This window comes from Dicentrarchus labrax, unplaced genomic scaffold, assembly GCF_905237075.1.
Source record: "Dicentrarchus labrax unplaced genomic scaffold, dlabrax2021, whole genome shotgun sequence".
Taxonomy (NCBI): domain Eukaryota; kingdom Metazoa; phylum Chordata; class Actinopteri; family Moronidae; genus Dicentrarchus; species Dicentrarchus labrax.
The window spans coordinates 10,372,486-10,393,278 of record NW_026136703.1 but is presented as its reverse complement, the minus strand read 5'-3'; the positions used below and the strand labels follow the sequence as shown (position 1 = coordinate 10,393,278).

At 42.0% G+C, this 20,793-nt stretch overlaps 1 protein-coding gene across 3 annotated transcripts in view; it reads right to left on the bottom strand.

Moving 5' to 3' along the window:
* The window catches only part of LOC127355415 (pleckstrin homology domain-containing family G member 3), a 30,654-nt gene that overhangs the window by 7,288 nt on the left and 2,573 nt on the right, over positions 1–20,793 (bottom strand). For all 3 annotated transcript variants that reach the window (XM_051386282.1, XM_051386262.1, XM_051386273.1), the window contains exons 2-10: positions 17,213–17,280; positions 6,688–7,229; positions 3,897–3,997; positions 1,919–1,988; positions 1,774–1,820; positions 1,514–1,664; positions 1,083–1,214; positions 427–609; positions 150–242 (exon numbers count right to left, since the gene is read on the bottom strand). In XM_051386282.1, coding sequence (XP_051242242.1) covers positions 150–242; positions 427–609; positions 1,083–1,214; positions 1,514–1,664; positions 1,774–1,820; positions 1,919–1,988; positions 3,897–3,997; positions 6,688–7,229; positions 17,213–17,261 — 1,368 coding nt within the window. In that variant the 5' untranslated portion in view covers positions 17,262–17,280. The remainder of the gene's footprint in view (positions 1–149; positions 243–426; positions 610–1,082; positions 1,215–1,513; positions 1,665–1,773; positions 1,821–1,918; positions 1,989–3,896; positions 3,998–6,687; positions 7,230–17,212; positions 17,281–20,793) is intronic.

Here is a 20,793-nt window from a genome sequence, read left to right as displayed (position 1 = left end):
CATTATAATAAATGTAATTAAGAGTACAAAGATAAGCCTCGTTAAAACATTTTAATCAGGCCACACTGGGTGTTTTGTGATACTCATGAACAACTGTTTGAAATGCAATATTATGTGTTGAAAAGGTTGACACTGGTGTTCACTTTCACCTGCACTGTGTGGGGTTGCTTGGGATGCTTGAAATGGATGACACTGAAGAGCAGGGGATCCTTGGCGCTGTCAAGTAGCATCAGGGTGGAGCACTGCAATCACAATGAATGTAGTGATGTAGTTTCCCCCAATTGAGTTGGTTACATCTGTCGATTTGCTACCTTCTTAATAAAATACGTGTAATTTAATATAGCTTTCTGCTGCACGGCCATCCTTATCCACTTTTTTTAAAATTATTAAATCACTAATCAATAAAAAAAATGTCAAAACCCATACTGAGATGTGGATCTTGTAGACATAGTGTTCCCCTCTTCTCTTGGTAATGAGGAGCATCCTTTCAAAGAGAAAGAGCGTACGGGTGTTCTTCGCCCTCAGGACATGAAAGTTGCCCTCCAGCACCAGCTCTCCATAGGTGGTCAGGTCAGGACCCTTCCAGTTGATCAAAAGAGACTGTATCTCCTGCAGATGCACATGAAAGAACAAATACCCCCCACACGCACTCAGTCTTGTTTCTTCAGCATGAAAGAAAATAAATGTCAGCCAACTGTCAGCTTTCGTTTGTAATTCTTATAAAACACTTGTACAAAGAAAACTAAGAAGGTAAACCGGCCACTCGGTCAATGACTCAAACCAAGGGAAATCATTAAAAAGCTTTAGCCCTCACTTTAACACTCAACTAGACTTCAGAAAGGGGGGATAGGTCAATGACCAAACTTTGAAGGTTCATGGATTTACCTCAGACAATATCTGCTTGGAAATACCTGGACATTTGGAGCTTTAAAGTACATATTAATGCAAGAGATAGAACACATGGCTTGTTAAGAAAAGCAAATATGTGGAATAAAGCTGAGTATGTACTGTAGTGTATGTAAGACATAAATACACCTTTCTAAAAAGGATGTTGGCATGCATGTGTGGTGGTCCCATCTCACCTGCACTCTGACAGCGTGTTCGTGTTTCCTCTTCATATCGTTGATGTACCAGGCCACTCCGGTCATGGTGTCTATGGCCTCCTGAATAACCTCATAGCCCTCCTCATCTGGGTCAAAGTGCCTTGCGATTTCCTTTAAAAGAGATTTGGGACTATTTCTGACAAGGTCACACCTACAGTTAAATCATTCACAAACAAAGAAAGCTGTGTGTCCAAGTCATTTTTTTGTGATTTTTCTGTTGCTGTTGCTTTTACCTTGTAGAATACTAAAGGGCTTGTAGTCTCTAGGCCTTTAATGATTCATCAAGTCAAAGAACCACAAAAGAGAAAATCACTCCGTAGTGATAAATAACAGAACCATGAGTCTACAAAAGCATGCAGGCTGCATTTTGAAGAACACTGTTCAAACAAACCACTAAAGACTTTCTGTACCTGAAGCAGAAGGTGGTATTTTAGGATCCTCTGGACCGGCTTTAACAGATAGGAGCCCAAAGGGAGGGAGCGCTTTAGGGCAGCCTGTCGATCTCTGAAGAACTTGGCCAAAGTTTTACTCCTCATGCAATCAGTCAGTGCTGCCACTGAGCTGGAGAACAGCAGACAATTATATTAATCATATCACATTTAACTCTGCAAGATACATATGGTCTCGCCAGCAAAAGTCTAATTAAAATGAATATATTGTAGCTACTTACTTGGGATAGTTGGTGCAATACTGAGTGTATATTTCAAAGTATTCACTCTGCGGAAACACAAGTCAGACAAAGTTATCACTAGTATGTAATTTCTAGAGGAACTGATATCACTGTGAGTCAGTATGAGGAAGATGGTCCCTCTTACCTTATCTACAAAGCATTGAGCGATGGCCACAGGGTCGTTCTTACACGTGTCCAAGGACTGCAGCAGTTCACTGAAATGCAGAGGACAACAACAGAGAGGAAATTGAGTGTTAATGGACTAACCTAATTTCTTTGTCTATGGAGCAATACAGAAACAGAACTTGACCGCAAAGGGAGAAAGAAACAATGGATGGAATAATGGTGAGTGGCAAAGTACAATAAATCAATATCAATACTTTTTCTGTCTTTCTGCCAGGACTAAGATTTGACTCTATATCCAATATCGCCACTAGAGGGCAGCATACACCTTTAAACATGAACCTTGTTGCATGTTCAGACTGAGCATGAAATAACATGCATTTGCCTTGGAATTCTCCATGCCCACAGTCCCATCAAAAACAAGCTTTATTTAGAGCTTGGGAACCCTGAGAGTTGCACGGTATTTTAATTGTTTACATGGTGTGACATCACCTCAATAAAATGTGCGTAACTGAAATAGGATAGATGAAGGAAGGGTCACTGGGTATGTTTTAGGTTTTTTGGTACAGTTGTATTTTTCCAATTTCATCACACATCATTCCATAACTTACATCAAAGACTGAATGTGTCAACATGTTCGAGGGAACGATGACAAAATCTTGAGATTTGTTTCGGACACAGTGTCAATATTTGTTCATACAGCATGATTAGCTTTTCAACAATATTTAACGTTTAAGAGGGTTGTTACAAAGAAATACAAATTCCTGGATAAAAGAAAGGACGTTTATCAATGAATCAATTCATGTTCAAGTCAAATGTGACACAGATTACTGAGAACTCTTGAGATGGCGTCATAACCCGGCTCCTAGGCCATGACACATTTGCAGACAACTATGCCAACCAACCAAGGGTTTGAATTACAAGTAACTGCTGTCAACATATTTACTGTACTGTAGTGTATAGTATGTATAGTAAATGGTCTGTCCTTTTCAGTGATCCTTGTAGGGTAAATAACCATTTAGTTTTTGAATGCCCCTAAAGATACACTGTAAAGAAGGCTAATCTCTCTTGCAACAAAAATCTATTTTTTTCCCTCTGGGCTGCCTCCCCACAGCAAGTCTGTTGCAATACATTCCATAATAACATGTGGCACCTGTTCACAGGCTGACACAAGCATTTCTCAACCTTAACAATACTGCTATAAAAGATAGTATCACTATTTTCATTGCTAACTTAAAGAAAACATGGCCTCCCAGTGCAATTTGACAAGGAGAAAAGCCTAATCTCACAGAAAAGGGCAACATGTGGCCCTCTGGATCCAGAATCTGTCAAAACCTCTCTTGTAATGCTGGTTAGAATTTCATTAGAATGTAATCAGAATCAAATCATCCCCATTTGTGGTTCAGAGCTGTACGATAGCCTTGACATTAGCAGGGAGGCTCCTTGCTGTGAGAGGAAAGAGGAATGTTAATGTGTTAATGTGTGTTTTGGCAAGCAGTGTGGTCAGCAGTGAGCACTGGTTGACATGATTAAATGTAAAGCTAGCTGCTCCACTATCTCACCGGCTTTCAGATATTTGAAAAAGCATGATTACTGTAGAAAGTGTCGCTCCTTTGTTTCTCATTGCATCTGTTTTGTTTCAGTTAAAGAAAAATCTGCAGCTAGTGAAATTAAAGTAGTCGCGTGTTGTGCATTCTTAGCATTCCTCATTCTTCCATTATCTTACTATGGAATATCACATTACATACTGTACATATGAAAGTATATGAAAACATTCCTACATTAAATCATGGATACACAAATGCAGCAATTAGCCCTATGACTGATTACAGACTCTTGGCTGATGTTTATCCTTTAGTTTTGACTCCATTTTCAGTAATATTTACTGAAGTACAGAACATTCATAAGAAGGGATGGAGATTATAGTTGTGGCATTATTTTAAATATCTAGAATAGAAAAATTGCTTCTCAGTGTGTTTGTATTAGTGGGTGTCACCTACCTGTTGAACTCATAGATGTCCTCTATGTTTCCAAACAGGGCACACACCTGCTCTGGCCGTATGGGAAGGTTACTCATATCGATAATGTGAGCCAAGTAGTCCTGGAAAGACAGCACAGATGGAGTTATACATAGAAGATGGAGTTATATACAAAAGGTCATATCAATATTTAGAGTCTTACAGGCACTTCCAAAGTCTTACCAGCAGAGGGAGCATACATATAAAGAAACACACTTTTTTTATATCCTTTATGATGTGTTTTCTGTTGTCATATGACATTTGTACATAAATAGAGAAGTGTGGCATTGTGATTTCAAGGCTGTTCTAGTTTAAATAACAGGATCCTTACAGGAACTCACATACAGTTGATGTGAACTTTAAAGGGTCCTTTTAAGGATTTGTTCCATTGACTAGAAGCCAGTGTGACTGTCTGGAAGAGGTTCTGTTGTACTCAAACAGTAAACATCAGCACAGCCTGTTCCCCTCCAAAAGACCCCATTCCCTCTGGACCTCAGGAGTATTCAGAAGTGGATAAAAATATCTAAAAAACACAGTAGCCATATATGCCAACATCTGGATGATAAACCTCCTTCCACACTCATGTGGCATACAAACAGCTCCAAACAAGTGGAGGAGTAAGTTGACGAGGGACAAACACGCACACACGCAGAAACTAAATAAAGAGCATACCAGTAAACAGCTTGTACACACACCCAGCCTCCCAGACAATGTGGTGCAAATACACACACACACACACACACACACTTTGCAGGCCTGCCAGGCAGCCCAGATTAAGAGTAGAGTCATCACATCGCACTACTGAATGAACTGCAGCCGGTCATGGATGCAGAATTCCAGCGCAATGAGAGCAATGCTGACTTGCAGTCAGCAGGGCGTCTCATAGCCTCCAATAGAAAAACTCACCACTACTGTTAACACTATAAACACGTGACCTTTAGCATAGTATGAGAGATTTCATGCATAGTCTTAGTTTATAGTGCTACAACGTGTTTTTTTAAGAATAAGCAGGGCTGTTTGTCCTTTGAAAATGTTATGGATAAAATCAAAAATTCTAATAAGAATAATACTGAGTAATATGTTTGACCAGGTTTGTAGGATTCCCATAAGCACTGACCACATTCTTACTTCAACAATGCTGAGTATGATTATTCAGGGAGTGTTCACGCCAGGTGTTGGGGATGTATTTGGACATGTGAGACCAGCTGAGTCAAACAGCTGTTCTCAAACCTTTCTTTCATGGATAGACAGTTGAGAGGTCAGTGATAAACCAGATCTAAAGACAGAGTGAACATAGCTTCAACAGCTGCTCATGAATTCTGTGTCAATATCAAGTGGAAGCTTTGGATTAGTTTGCTGAGGAAACAATGCGGAAATGAAGGAAGAGTATCACACATCTCTGTCAGATATAAGGCTTGGTGTGAAATTAAATGAGCTGCGTGGCATCAGTTTGATCGAAGCCATACTGTAATCATAAAAAGATAAAGGATACAGCTGTACTAGACTGTATTCCCACACTGTACTGTACCCTTGCGAAAAACTAATCCGTCTCCTTTCATCTGTGTTATTCCTCCAGTTGGTGCGACGATGGAGGTGTTTGTGTTGGCCAGGAGGGCCTGAGAGCTCAGGCTAGGCTGCAGGGTCTGTGTGTCTGGGGCCAGACCAGGCTGGGCCGCTGCTCCCGTCAACTGAAATAGTTAGAAGTCCTGGAAGTGTTTGTCAGGAGCAAGTCATTACTCAAGCTGCGACGAGGGAAGCACTCCCTCCCACAGCAACTGCCAGACGCCAGCACAGTCGGAGACAAGGTGAGGAGAGGTGCTAGCTGGTTTACTGCCAGCCGGTCTCAGAAATGCCTCACGTGTTAAAGACATTACCATCAGTTCAGTGGAGATTGCTTGACAGCAGAGTGCTCCTGTTTCTATGCTAGACCCAGGAAAGACTGGGAGGCCACAGAGGTTTCTTAGTCTGGAAGTTGTTTCCAGACTACAAAAGGTAGAAGATGTGATAAGCTGTAAGTAGTCTGTTGAGTGGTTAAATCATCCCTGGCCCATTTTCCATTCTTCACATCTCTGAGATGAGGTTTCTACTATCACCGACAAAGATCACAAAGCCCAAGATTTTGGCTGTGATAGACCTGCACTGTGTCCCAGTTTTGACTGTGTGTTTGAACTCCAGATTTGAGTGGAGTCCATAATCTTAGGCTTCAAGCTGTAAACTTTCACTGCACTGTAAATATACAGAATGGTTTATATACAACACTAGGAACAGATCATAAATGGCTCCACAGCCTTCATCTCTAAGAACTGAATCTATAAACAAAAGCACACAATTGCCAGATGTCAGGTCTACATTTTTGTCAACTGACTGATTTGTTTAGAAATCAAGAAGTCAGAAAGGATCATGGTAATGAAAAGAAAAAGAAAAATCTACTGGATGTTTTACAAGTACCAGACTCATTTGTGGCCACAAACAGCTGCTTGGAACACAGAAGACATTATTTGCTCTCAACAGCCGTTGAGTCCAATTTCCCTATTTTGGCTCCTTGCGGGCCAAATTCAGTAAATCACCTCCAAATAGTTATACAGACATGAAGTCATAGCTGCATATTAATCCAAGTCAAACATGTGCTTTAAATGCACAGAATACTGATGATTTACTCTCTATAATATCAGATGGTTGGCTCGCAGTGAATGCTTGGCTCAAAGTGAAAAACACCAACTCTAACGGAAAGTTCAATTTGAGCACAGTCAGCAAAACCCTGACATCCACTCACCTCCACGATGCTGCGCAGGTCCTTGACGTACATGCGCTCTGTCTCAATGATCTCCATGACAACGCGGTCCACATAGGTCAGCTTTGGGTTGGGCGCCATGGCGTCCGTGATGACAGGCGAGGCGAGGATGTGAGGTATTTCACTGCTTGACTTCCTGTTGGAGGTTGCGTTGTTGTTGTTCCACTGGTTGCTGATCACCCTGGGCTCCAGCCGCTCCCGCCAGCGGCCCCTGGAGCCTATAAGGGTGGGACTCCGGTCCCCTGCCTGCTCACCGGTGCCTTCGGCTGGGCTCAGCTCCAAGTCTATGTCCTCCTCGCTCTGTATGGGTGGGGTGGTGGAGGAAGGAAGGGCTACGGTGCTCCCAAAAAGGCTGCGACTATCACGGGATGAACCAGAGGACAGGGTGGACACCAGGCTCACTGGACGGTCACCCTCTCCATCCAGTGGCTCCACACATAGCCGGCTGTAACAGTCTGGGCTCAAGTCAACGTTAGCCTGGTCATGTTCGCTGGTGGAGAGGGGCGAGGACAACTGAGGAGATTCTGAGACAGGTAAGAGGAACACAGACGGAAGGTAAGTGTCAGGATTTGAGAGTTAAACAGTAAACAGTCTATTTAAAGCCAGTATTAGCTCATTACAGCCACCTTTCAAGCCTTAAAAGTACATAACAGCAAGGCTTTGACAGCATTAAAACAACAACCTCAGACAAATGTAATTCTAGCTACATTGAACAGACTTCTATCCAGAAATCAATAAAAGACAGCTCAAAGCTCTGTGTTTCTATGCCCAGACTGAGACATGGGAGTGGTTTACAGTAAAAGGCCTCGCTCAAATCATTACTGACAAGGCCTGAATTAAAACACTGCGTATTCTGTGGAAAACCCAGCCATTTCCTCTTGTTCTCCTGACTGCTGAAGGTTGAACCTTGGAAAAACAGAGAGAGGGGGGGAAACTGATGGGAAGAAAAAAACAGGGAAGGGGACCAGGAGTTTTGTTTATATATCTTCATTGAGCTACATTTGAATTTAAGAGAAATGAAATCCATATCCAGTTTCACATCCTTCCTGGCCAAATGGGGAATTTTCCTCACAAACGTTTCCTAAATATATGAAGTCATGGCGGTATGAGAATGGAGCACTGAGTGGCCACTGTGCAGAGAGCTCCATTTCCTTAAATATTTTCAGGGGAAAAGGGTCAAAACTGTTTTGCCCAGCTAAAGAAAGGAAGCTTTGTCGTGTAATTTCACTTTGGGCTAATAAATGGATCTACAAGGCACAAACCATCATTAAGCAATGCATAAAGTGAAATGACTCAAGTAAGTGATATTGCCAAGTGCGGATGGAGAGCATAATTTGATGTTGATAGCCCACAGATGTAGCTTGTCACGTGCCTGAAATACATCCTCTTTCACCAGTGTTGACAAGCTCGTAACCTAAATATGTTCGTCATTAGATGTGCACCATTGGTCAGCAGCCAACAGCTGATAACACAAACCTGATGTTTATAGGAAAAGGTATTTTGTCAATCTGGAAGAGGCTGCAACCAAACTGATTCATAAGCACACTCCCTTGACTTATCTCTCATATACATTTTTATAGAGAACATGCCTTTTACGGCTTTAACGGGACAAATATTTCACATGTGAGCATGGGAAGTGCCCAAAGTTAGTGATTTATAACGCCCTGAAATAAGTCGGACATGCAGCTGGATGATCTGCTTCACAAGAAGAATCAAACTGCCTTTCACTTTCAGTCTCTTGCACACCAACACACACACACACACGCACACACCTTTTGGCATCCTCAAACTTTCCATGAGTCAGTACTGAGCTCATGAGAGCCTCGTTCACAACTTGCTCCACAATCCACACCGAGCAGTTCCAACAAAACAGTTCCCATATTAAACCTCACTGGGAGAAACGGATGAGCTGGCAAGCAGGAGCTGACCACGAGAGAAAACTCTGTTTACGTTCTGTGACAAATCACAGGGTTGATGGTGTAAAGGGAGTGTAGTGGTGAGCTATTACACTCACTACACCAATACGAATTAGAACGAGGCATCCACTTCCTTTCCTCTGTCTTTACATTTGGTTTTCAGATTTGGCTTCTCTGGCATGTGAAACTCCCTTCCTCCTTCCTTCTCTTCCTCACACCCAACATCCCTCTGTAATAAAGCTGCTGCTGCAGATTGCAGTCCATTCCAACTTAAAGAGGTAGGAGGAACAGCACAAATCAACAGCATGTTTGCACAGTTTCCACACTTCCAGTTAATATATAATCGCTCAGAATCATAAGCTATATCTCCTTATGCCTGTCCTAATTGCCAAAACAAGACTAAACTGTACTGAAACAGTAGACAGGGGTAGTGTAGGAATACTATCTGACTTATCTTAGACTTAAGCACGCACTTGACTCAGGACCAGCTCAGGCCCTACCACGGCTTTGATTGACCACTTCAGACACTGACTCTCCAGGCAGCCATTATCTGTGGCCGATACCACACACCACAAGTTTTTGGGGAAAACAGCGCTTGTGGACCACTACTGACTTTGTTGAAACAGGCCGTGCAGAGGAATGCAAATGATCTGGTCAACATGCAGGACTAAGATAAGCTGAGTGCCAGGTCCTGTGCGATGTAGTGCAAAGTGTTTCCATTCTGCGCCCCCCCCTTCATCAAGCATGTACAGACAGCGAAGTATAAACATCTATGTCATTGTTGTCACCCGTTATGATGCGTTTCTTGTCAATATACTAAACAATAAACAACCACTATCATGCAGACAGTGTCTGGTCCTGGTCTTGCTTGGTGTCTCTTCAGCATCTGCAATATCAATCATCTCTGTAACTGTATATAAAGAATATAGCAGGTAAAAATCAGCCTAATGATGCTTTCTTTAAGTGAAAACCTGTATGGTTTTAAAAGGCTAAATATGATACCAGACACTTTACATCTGACACCAGGGTGGCACAGCAATGGGCACGGCTCTGCCAATGTGGCTACACATCCCTCTGAGATTAGTGATAAATGTTAGCAGATGCTGAAGAGACTCTGTGGCACCGAGCAAGACCAGACACTCTGCTTTTACACTGTCTGCATGATAGTGGATGCTTATTGTTCAGTATATTGACAAGAAGTATATATATGTAGTGTATATATAGTGTGCATTTCTGTGTGTCAGCTGCATTATGGTTTGTTTGCATTTGTTGGCTATACAATTGTTGATGCTTCTGCATAGCTAACAGCCATTGCCTTGACAGTTAACAATAGAAACATGAATATACATACAAACATACTAAACTCACATTCAAGCAATTTCCCCTTCAGCGACTGAGACTGACCAAAGATAAGCACAGCTCTCTGGCTGTGTTAAGACCAAATTTGTTACCATTACCTTTACTGGTAGGAAAAATAGTTCTAGGAATTCATTCTTTAAAGCCTAAATGCCAATGATGTTTTGGCAATAACTGCAGGGAAAGGTCTATAAAAAGAAACCACCGTAACAGGGGCAGTGAGTAGCGCACACTAGTTCAAACCATCTGTTTTCTACAAAATTGGCTACGACAATTACATATAACATCTGCACATAAACTTTTGAACACGTTTTTTCAATTTACCTGTCAGCGTTAAATTATTGTTAATATAAGTGACAACTGTTCTTTAAACACTTTTTAGACTAATTTAGCCAACATAATCTACATAGTTTAAAACCATTTTGAATAGTAATTTGGAGCATATTTATATCGACTTACAAAAAAAACCCCTGACCACTCTCAACAGCTCAGTGGACAGACCTGTCCAATCATAACTTACACACAATGGTTGCACAGTTAAGTATATGGTCCAGAACAAAATTTCCATTTCAGCCAAGCCATGGATTTTCACATTCACACACACCACAATTTCACAAAGTATACTACCTCAACAAAACACTCTCCTTTGTTTCAGTACTGCATCAATACAGTTGTTAACTCACAGACATAACCATTAACCAAATCAAGGCTAGAGAGATAGTATAGTATTTGGACTACATTTCAGACAGCCTCTTAACCTCAAAAACTCACAGCAGTTTTTAGTCCATTTAGTCTCAACAAAGTCAACATCAAGAGAGTGAGTCAGTAGAGAGACTGTGTGGTTCTTAATGGATTATATCAGCTGCTTGTGTGTGAACACATAATGTTGATAAAAGGACAAATGGTTGGAATTCCAGAAAAAGAAAACCCCTCATTGTAATTCTTTAAATTCCAGTTTCCTGGCTGTTAAGCCGAGGTTAACATTTACAGACAAAGGTGTGTTAATGCTACAAGCATGACCTTCCCTTCTCTTTTGTTGCTTCCCTGAATCCAAATCCCCTGGACAGTGGCTCATGTTAATGCAGTGCTGGCGTACGCTAATACAACCTGTAACCAAATAGCTGTAAAGTGATTCTTCCCAGTCCGGGACCCTTTGCTGGATGATAAAACCGGTAAGTGGGGGGGTGGATGATAAAGAAACAAGTATCGGGGATATGATAGGTGATTTAGGATAAATGCTTCAGTATGTTTCATCGCTGGAAGCAGACAGGACATTCCCCCACTCAGGGGGCTCGATGACTAATCAGTCTAGAACTAATAATGTAAAGTCTACACTCGTTTCCATTTCAGCCTGAGCTTCTCATGCAGGTAACAATGCAGACAGTTCATAAACTCGTCCGCCTCTGACATCATGCTTATATGAATGACATGCAGGGCTTAATAAGGTGGTGCCAGAGGTGAATAGAAACACTGAAATGAATACCCAAGCACCTGGTTATTAACTTTTCTAAAAGGCTACAGACACGTGTACGACAGAGATAATCTACATTTGTCTGAAGTTGTTCTGTCTATGGGACACAAAGCATTCCTTTAAAAAATATTCTCTGGATTGCGTAAAAAAACAATCATAACATGCTTGGGCGATGATGGATGGATCTGAGAAACAGTCACTAATGTTCCTAGCATAACTTCCACTGACAAGATCTGGCATATATCAGGGTATATCATTATTTTTCCAGTCAAACACTACTACCTTCTCTGAGAATATGATAAGCCACAGCATGCAGCTATGACGTTAGTTGTTGGTTGCAAAACTCTTTGACGAGGTGACTCGCATTTTCACATGAGTTCATGCAAACCAGCCTCCATGCAAATTCTAGGACATAGCAAGGATAAGCTAGTTTTCTTTTCACCAACAGCTAAAACTGCCCTGTCCACCTACCGTGGCTTATCCAACTTCTGTTCTGCACTCACGACAGGATGACAGTAAAACATTTTTTTGTATACAAGTGCATTGCATAACACAATGCCTACTTGACTCAGGGTATTAGGAAACAAACTAGACACAAACAAGGGTAATAACAACGGCAGTCGAAAAATGATGGTGCACGATGGAAATTGTTACGTGTCAACAATAACAACAGATAATAATAATCCCTGTGGAGTTGAACTGATTATATGTTTAAAATATTTCTATAGAGCAAAACTATATATAAATGCACTGATTGTTGTAATTAGAATATGTTATAATGTGGCAATCTTCACATTACCTTAAAGACAGCAGTCATGAGATTCATCCTCCAAAGCAAGAAACCAGAAAAAACAGGGTTTAAAGGTCCTGAATGAGCCAAATCTTAATCTCCAAACCCTCTACTCCTGTGGCCAGACTTTTAATATGATGAATGATGAGTGAGCGCTACACAGACAGCTGTCTTTGAGGAAGACATACCTTTATGACTATTTCAGGTGACCTCACTAGAACCCAAATTCAAACTAAATTTGCCTGACGCTCCAAAAATAACCCAGAGTTTGTGCTAAAGTTCCTCCTGTGCTATTCTGTCTGGCTTGTGGCCTTTTGTTTTCTAACCAAATCAGGGGCAAAGAAACAGGAACAACATAGCCTGTATCTATGTTCAGCATGCAAATACTTATCCTAAAGCTGCAGAAGTTACTAGCCTCAGAAAACTCCACAGGAAAACTGACAGCAGATAACATAGGCAACACTGAAGCTCCTCTAAATATTTTGTCTGTCATTTGCTTCAATGTTAAGCATTTTTCTGAGCATAGAAAACAGAAAAACAGAAAAGAGTAAGAATGACAGCACTGTGGACCGAACATCCCACTGAAAAGAACAAGCCCCTGCCTGCTCTGTTAGTAACACACGGCTGCTCCTGCTTGATTCACACTGACTCACGTATCGAAACAATGAATCACATCATCGACTTGCGATATCCCTTTAGACACTATAGGTTGATCATAACTGCAACTGCAGAACCAGGGAACTGTAAAATATTGGTAATTTCAGTGCTCAGATTCATCACGTTGAGTCATCTGGGAGGATCATGGGGGAAGAAATTGTTTTGGGTGTGTGTGGTTTTTTTTTATATTATTACAATCCCCTTTGGGCACAGTTGCTGGTAATTTGTGAGTCACCTACACCAACTTCAGTCTCCTCAGTAAAGTTTACAGCTGTTCTTACAACATACCCTTATCTTCCTTGACAAAGAACATATTCAAAGCACATTCTTGCCGTCACATTCTTTCACCGGTTTTCTTCACAGTGCTAGCACAGAGTAACAGTTTGGTAGAGATTCCCACTGGCCATAAAGAGAACTTTCACCTCCCACATTAAAGCATGTAACAAGGTGGAAAATCTTAGTTCCTAATTGGCTGATTAGTATGTGCACTCACAAGGAAGAAAAAAAAAACAACAACTTTAAACCGGCTCTTGAGGCGACTGCTAATCTGCTAACTCTTTCAGAGCCAAGGGCAACGTGTGTGACCCCATTTTCCTGGGGGGATAAAGGGAGAATCATGTTTTGCAGTACATCTCAATAAAGCCCTTCCGCCCCTCAAGATCCACTCTGAACCTCCATCTTCAACACCCCTCCACAACCTCTGGCACTCAACTCCTCCCCCAGTTGCTGTTGGGAGACATGGAGGTAGCTTTGCACTGATCCCCTTGGGAAAAACTCCTCCCTACCTGGTAACGGTGAATGACTGCCCCTCAGGAGGGCAGGAGGGCAGGAGGCACAGGCATAAAGGGTGCCTCCGGGGATTAGGCCCTGAGTCTTCACAGACCATTATCAAGCAGCATGAGTCAGAACACTGGGGATTAGACACTGAGACCAATGGCCTGGATTTATTTCTTATCCCTTGATTGAGGAAAGAATTTAGGTCACAAATTTAAACTGTCCTTCATATGTACAAGATGGTTTGATTTACACCAGCCTTTGTCATCACAAGGAGTTTTTAATGCTGTGTTAATAATTAGCCTGAAGGTTGGCAAATAAACCGCCGTGGTCAACAGAGGCTGAGTACACACTCACAAACTGAACCTGCATTCCACACAGACGGTCAAGGTCGAAACGTTTTGCTGGGAAGTTTTGGGGGAATTCTAGTGCTTAAAAGTGAAACTAACTTTGCTTAGCATAGTTCAACATCAAGATGCTTTTGTTAGATTTTTTTAGATTCTTGAAACACATGAAAAATGTATTCTTGTACAACAGTTATAGTAAAACATGCTACTATAGAGAAATATTCAGAAATGCTAATGCATAATGAAAGAATCAATATTTACATGTTTGTAAATACAGGATGGGAGGAAGGACAGTGTCACTTCACCAGCATTGAAGGGTGACATGTTTCGGAGAGGAAAGATTCTCAAAGTATCAAAACGACAAAACTCTTCAAAAGCTAATTTAATCTTTTAAACCTCCCCTCTGCTATTAAAGGATCCAGCTGTGCCAGCTAACCTCAGTGCATAGGCATGTGATGATCCACTTAGGAAACTCCTCCATCAACAGGCCCCCCCTCTAAGAGCCCTTCAGGCACTAGCACACACAGCTTTGGATCAATTCAAAACTCACATTTCCTCTGGACATGACACACCATCTGGGCCCTGAGGTGTGAGTCCATTGTAAACTTTACCACCCATTTGATAGTCTACAACCAAACTGCTGTCCTGTTAGCGCCTCTCTGCAGAATCCCTACAGGCTGGTTGCAGGACAGCTGTGTTTAGTGTGGAGGGGAGAAGGTTAGGGAGGGGCACTTCATGTACGTCACATCAAGCCATTTAGCACATGCGGCGTGATAAAGAGTGCAATGTGGTTTATCCTCTAGACCTTAATTACACTTATCGTACACAGCAGTCAAATGAGGAATTTGACAGCTTGCTTTGGCACTTACTTACTTCTCTTTTGTGTACTTTACTAAACACAGAACAAAAATGTTTTTTAGATAAATCATACTTCACAATAACATCTAATTAACATTACTAAGCCATTATTGTGTTTACTGTCTTCTGTGTCACTAAAATATTCTAAACGCACTGCATGTCTGATTACAGAACGCCGACTGAATGTTAAGTGTTTTGGAGGAAGCTGATAAAGAGTTTTATTGATTCAAATGAGTTTCTAAGAGGCCATCTAACAGGAACACCCAAAGCAGGGCGCCTGTAACTAATGTGGGTAATCCACCGGAAGAGCTCTATAGGAGGAATGCCATTGTAGGAGGCAGTAAAATAATTTACATTGAAATAAATTCTTTTGTGGGCAGTACGTGAATTTGACCCAAACAAAGAAATGAAATACAGGAAATAAATTCTTTTGTGGGCAGTACGTGAATCTGACCCAAACAATGAAATGAAATACAGTGAATGCGGAATTCTATCACAATAGTAGCTATGTTATATAATGATTTACATAAAGGTATGCAACTCCTGTAAGATGTTGTGCACGTACAGGATAAGGGCCTGTCAGGAGTTTCAGTGAGTGTGGGTGCATGGCGTGAACTTTGCTGAGCAGGAGTTACTCCAAGCTCACCTGTCCAGGAGCTCCACTGACGAGCTCACTCGGACACACAGCCATCCCCTGCCATCATATATCTATGCCCACTGGTCTGGAAAAGCTGCAGTGAATGGAGATGATCCGTCCGTCCCCCCCAAAACCCCTTTAAAGCTGTACATTCTGCACACACAGCTACATTCCTGCCTGGGGTTAAGTAGGTCAGAGGGAACCCTTATCTTTGAAAGAGATGCTTCGTGCTGCCTCAGGTCTGTTGAAGCCTGGCTGAGCCACTGTCACTGGATTGACAGCATGTACATTTGCTTTTTAATCTGATATATTTCAAATGTGGTATACAAGGATTGTTATCATGCTGGTTAACATTCTACCATAGTGATGAAAGTTGAGCTTGAAAATTATGAGGGGTCTTATGTAGGTTCCCATCACCCAGTTCTTCTGGAAAAGGGAATTCAGAGTGCAGAAAATCAAAAAACCCTTTCAACAGCTGAAAAGAACATCTGGGTACATCTTGGAGCAGAGCTGAAATATTTTCCTTTATGCTGGTTTTGTCCAATGATGCGGGGTGCCACAGCCTGTTACTGGTGAAAAAATATCAACACAGCTTCTTTTCACTTCAAAACTCTTTGATTATTCAGATGAATCGGAGCTGGTTTGTCATCACAACCTTTTTATTGTTTACCCCGACCAGACAGGGGGCTTCCTTTCACCATGTGCATTCCCCCTGCCTGTAAACCACATACAATCATCACCTCACACACAGATAACGCATTACCAGCAGCCCTACCCCTTAATTACCATCCATCCATCCACAGCAGGGGAGCTCGGCCAGTCACACTTTAACTCCAACTGGCCCGCAAACAAAATCAGTCTGAAAATGTTTCAACTGCAAGTGGGTGTTCTGTCATGCCAAGGGGATTTTGCAGTGGACATTTGAGCCACAAAATGAGCTGTGAGAACGTGTAGTCGGTGCAGAGTGGCCTTTTGAGGAAATAGAGACACAAATATTCATGAGGGCGGCACACGTCTCCCCCAGCCAAAAGCCTCCTCTGGCCAAAGCTGAACCAAAGGGACAGGCGCAGAGGAAAAAGGGAACCATTGACACACTGGTATTCTTCAGCCAAAGTGGAAGCCCAGCGCCAAATGTGTTCAGTAGAGAAGAGAGGAGGCGTGGGGGCAGTGGAAGGGGGGGTTGAGGGACAGAGCAGGCAAACAGATACAAAGAGGCCTTGTGTTAATGCTGTGGCTCTGTGACTGAAGATAATGAACACTAAAATAATATGTAATTTGAGTGGCCCCCAGCATACAAGGTCAGCACCGCTGGCTACACCAACCATCTTGGCTGTCTGGGACTCAGACGCATTCTGGTTTGATGTTCGAGTGTTCAGGGGTTTCGGCTGTATGAAAGGGGTTTGACCAAGCTCCACAGCCACACAAAGAGCCTCTCTGCCAGTCTGGACTGTAGGAGGGAAGTTCATTTCTCTCTCAGCTCTGCCTCTCAAAGCCTCGACATTTCCTCTATTCCCCCATTCAAGCATTTTTCCATTCACCTCTGCTGTATTTCTGTGTTATGTTAGTACACTGTCTTGGGTGAGCAGATAGACCCATTAGGAAACCCAACTTATAGAAACTCCTTGTTATAAGACTGGTCAATTCATAGGCAGCAATTACCAGGGCATGGGTCGTACTGAATATAATTGCATTTGATCTTACCTTCCCCCATTGGGCCCTGGTGGAGAACAGAATGGGACCCCTCTGGCATGGCACTCAGGCCTCTGGAGCTGACAAAACAAAACATGAAGGGTCAAACAGAATCCAGGCACTTAATGTCAGGGCTTACAGTACATACAGCATGGCAATGATCATCATTTTTGGTGGGCTCTCATTAAAAAACATCACATCTTTACTTAATGTTAAGTTCTTCTTTGGTTAAGTAAGCCATGCTTTCTCTACTGGCCTAGCCCACAGAAGGCAAACAAGCTTCAGTCTATTCAGGTCTTATATAAAAAGGAAATTCTTCCCATTCCCCTGCTCTCTGCTCTGCGTTGGCTCATGCCAGCCACTTGCTAATATATAGCAAAGCCGGGCCTGAGGTATGCACAGTAGAGGAAACTGTGATATGAGCTCATGCTAATCACTAGAGAAAGGGCAGGAGGAGGTTGGAATGAAATCAGTCTAACTTAACATGAATGTACACTCAAGAGATTTAGCAGCTACAATGTAAATGTTAAAGGATTTGCCATTTGAGCTATATAACGCCTTCTACATAAAATTACTGGCATAAGAAACAGCTAAACCCAACATAAACAAATACATTTTATATAAACTCGCCTTGTTTTCATAAATGTGTTTAGTAAGTGTTACAAATAAATCCATGTCACATCAAAACAAGTTATCTCATTATCAGTGTAACTGTCCCGTGAGATTACAGGTTCACCCCTGGTGGCATGTATTTTTCTAATCCCTCATGCCAGGCTGTAGTGTTGTTAATGATGAGGTGTGTCCCTTTCGGAGCCACTGTGATGCCAGTTTCTCACATCACTGCCTCTCTAGCTCCTTACAACAAATTAACATGGAAGACTGTGCATGAGAACTTGTCTCCGTGTGATTCCTGGTGAGCCTCCGGCCTTTTAAACATCACATTCTTGGGCCAGCTAGATCAGAGGAGCAGGAATTCTTCAGGGATTAGGATGGGCATTGTTCCTAGTGCGTTTGCTGGCCACTGTGCCGAGCTGACAGCCAGGCCAGCCGAGGCCAAAGCGAGCCCACTGCCAGGAGGTTCGCCAATTAAGATGTGCAGGAATGCAAGAAGAAAAGTCACAGAGCTAGATCCACACATTAAGATCACTGCTTCACTGTAGCGTCCCTGCAGCTGCAGCCTGACCTGAAGTAGAGCTTGTTTACTGGACAAGAAAAAATCAAAAAACTATTATATAATTTGTGTTCATTCTACAGCAAAGCAGAACAAGCGACTAGAGGAACCATCTTCTTCATCCTGTCAAAATGAAATGTAGGTCCTTTTTGGGAGCCAACTATGTTTGATTTATTTACTTAAAAGATACCCTGTGGGGTTTTTGACCATTAGCAGAACTGCAGAGCACTGTTTTTACAAGTAGGTCCCCGTCTGTTTGTGTTTCATGCACACGCACAAGGGCACACATGCAAGCCTGCAGGCGCACTAAATACACTGGATACACATTTATTTCTGTTGTTTCATGATATTCCACTGATTTCCAACTGGCAGCAGTAACAGAACAAGTAATCTAACAAGAGGCCAACAAAGGTAAAGAAGAAGATGACTAAACAATGCAGGTTTGAAAATATAAAATATCAGTGTTTCAAATGTTTAATGAGGAAGGAACCCCATTCAGTTTCCTAGGTACACACAGCGCAATTTGGTCAAATAACCTACACAGGGAACCTTTCATGCAACTGTAATGAACATATTCAGATTAGAAAATATTTTAATAAAAAACACAAATTTACAAAAATGTTAGTATTTCAGTTTTTAATATTCTTATAATCAAAATTTGAACAATCCAGTCAACGTCACCATTTTAATCTGTTGCGTAGCCTTAAACATGGATCCGACTGAAATCAACAATATTCAACAACCAACAGAGTGTATAACAAATGCTGTAAAAAATAAAGCAGATTTATGCTAAGTCAATGCAGCACTGCTACAATAACATTCTGCAAGGATGAAGCCTCCTCAAACAGTCTTTGATCAAGCTTGGCCAATTGATTTTCAAGTGGCAGGTTAGTTTGTGTAACCTGCAGGAGTAGTATTCATGTCGAGGGGCAGGCTTTGAACTTGTCTCAGTAAACAGTGAACTAATAAAACCCTCTGATAATCCCACCTACCTTGACCTATGAGCTAACCCCACTTAATGACCAGACCAAAACTATGCTAATCTGTCTTTGGTCAATGAGAGGCTAGATTAGGAAGAAAAGGCTCAAAACTTGGATATACTATAGACGTCTGGGTCTTAAAAATGTTTTTCCAATGTCTTACCAAAGGCTTTTAGTATGTGTAGAAAAAGTTTGGGCGGAGAAAGTGAAAAACGTTTGATAATGTCCAGCAGTACTTGGTAAAGCAGTGTAACCCACAATCTTAACACATCTGGACAGAATTCAACAATCGTAACTCATTAACTTTCATCTCCTGTTTGCTGACATATGGCGATTCCAAATCCCTGTTTTCCTAGGGAGGGGGCATGACCAAATCTTAAATCCTAAAGAAAACACTTCATACAGACCAACATTGATGCCAAGCTGGCCACCTGTGCTTGAACTAGCTGCCATTTCACACAAATGGAGAGCATTTGGTTCCCACAGCTGATGACTGAATTACCCGCAGCATGAACCTCCCGCATGGGAATCTGGAACTTGCCCCTTAATTGAAGACAGATGCTACAAGAGCCAATCTGATGGTTATTAAAAGAAAGACCTGCAATGGATCACTTCTTCAGATGGGCTGATAAACTTCCTTGTTCCTCTAATCGCCAGGCTTTACACTGATCCAGGCAGTCAAAGCCTGAATTCCTTTCTTTAAAACACAACAAACAGATGATTAAAGGGGACAGATGCTGGCAAGATACAGCGCTCGTGCAAATAAGGAGAAAATGTGTTAAAAGTCACACTGAGATAATAATGCACAGACAAACATACCTTGAACCAGGACCTCAGCCTAACATGTTCAAGGAAAAGGGTCCTGGGGGGGTGATGACTATCTGGAGCATTATTCACTAGTGACAGTCTGTCAAGGTTATGAGAGAAGTGAAACCACTGAACATGTCTACAGAGGAAGCCAAAGGAAAACAAGACAAGTCTCTTGGGGGGAGAAGTGCCACTTTCTCTGTCTCTTCATGAAGAGTTACAGGGGTACAGACATTTGATACTTAACCAAAAAAAAAAAAAAAAAATAGAAGCTTTATTGGATGCCAAGATCGCTGCCAATTAATGGGCTGCATTTAAATCCTGGTGTGTTATTCTAACAGGGCAGTCGCCAAAGAAAATACCCATCTACCAAATGCCCTACTGCCCATTGATGATGCTCACAAAGTTACATACAGATTGGATCCAGCGTCTGAATCCAAAACGAGAACTTAATCAGCCTTTTGTGCCACAATTAAGGAAACAAATTGGGGGTTTCTTCATGCACAAAAAGTTGATAGGAGGGGAAGCTAAAAATAGTCCAGAGAATTCCTGCGGCACTTCTCTCTCACAGTCGGAGACCTACCGCATCACGTTGCATTCACTGTCTGCCCCAACAAGGCCCGCGGGGATCTAAA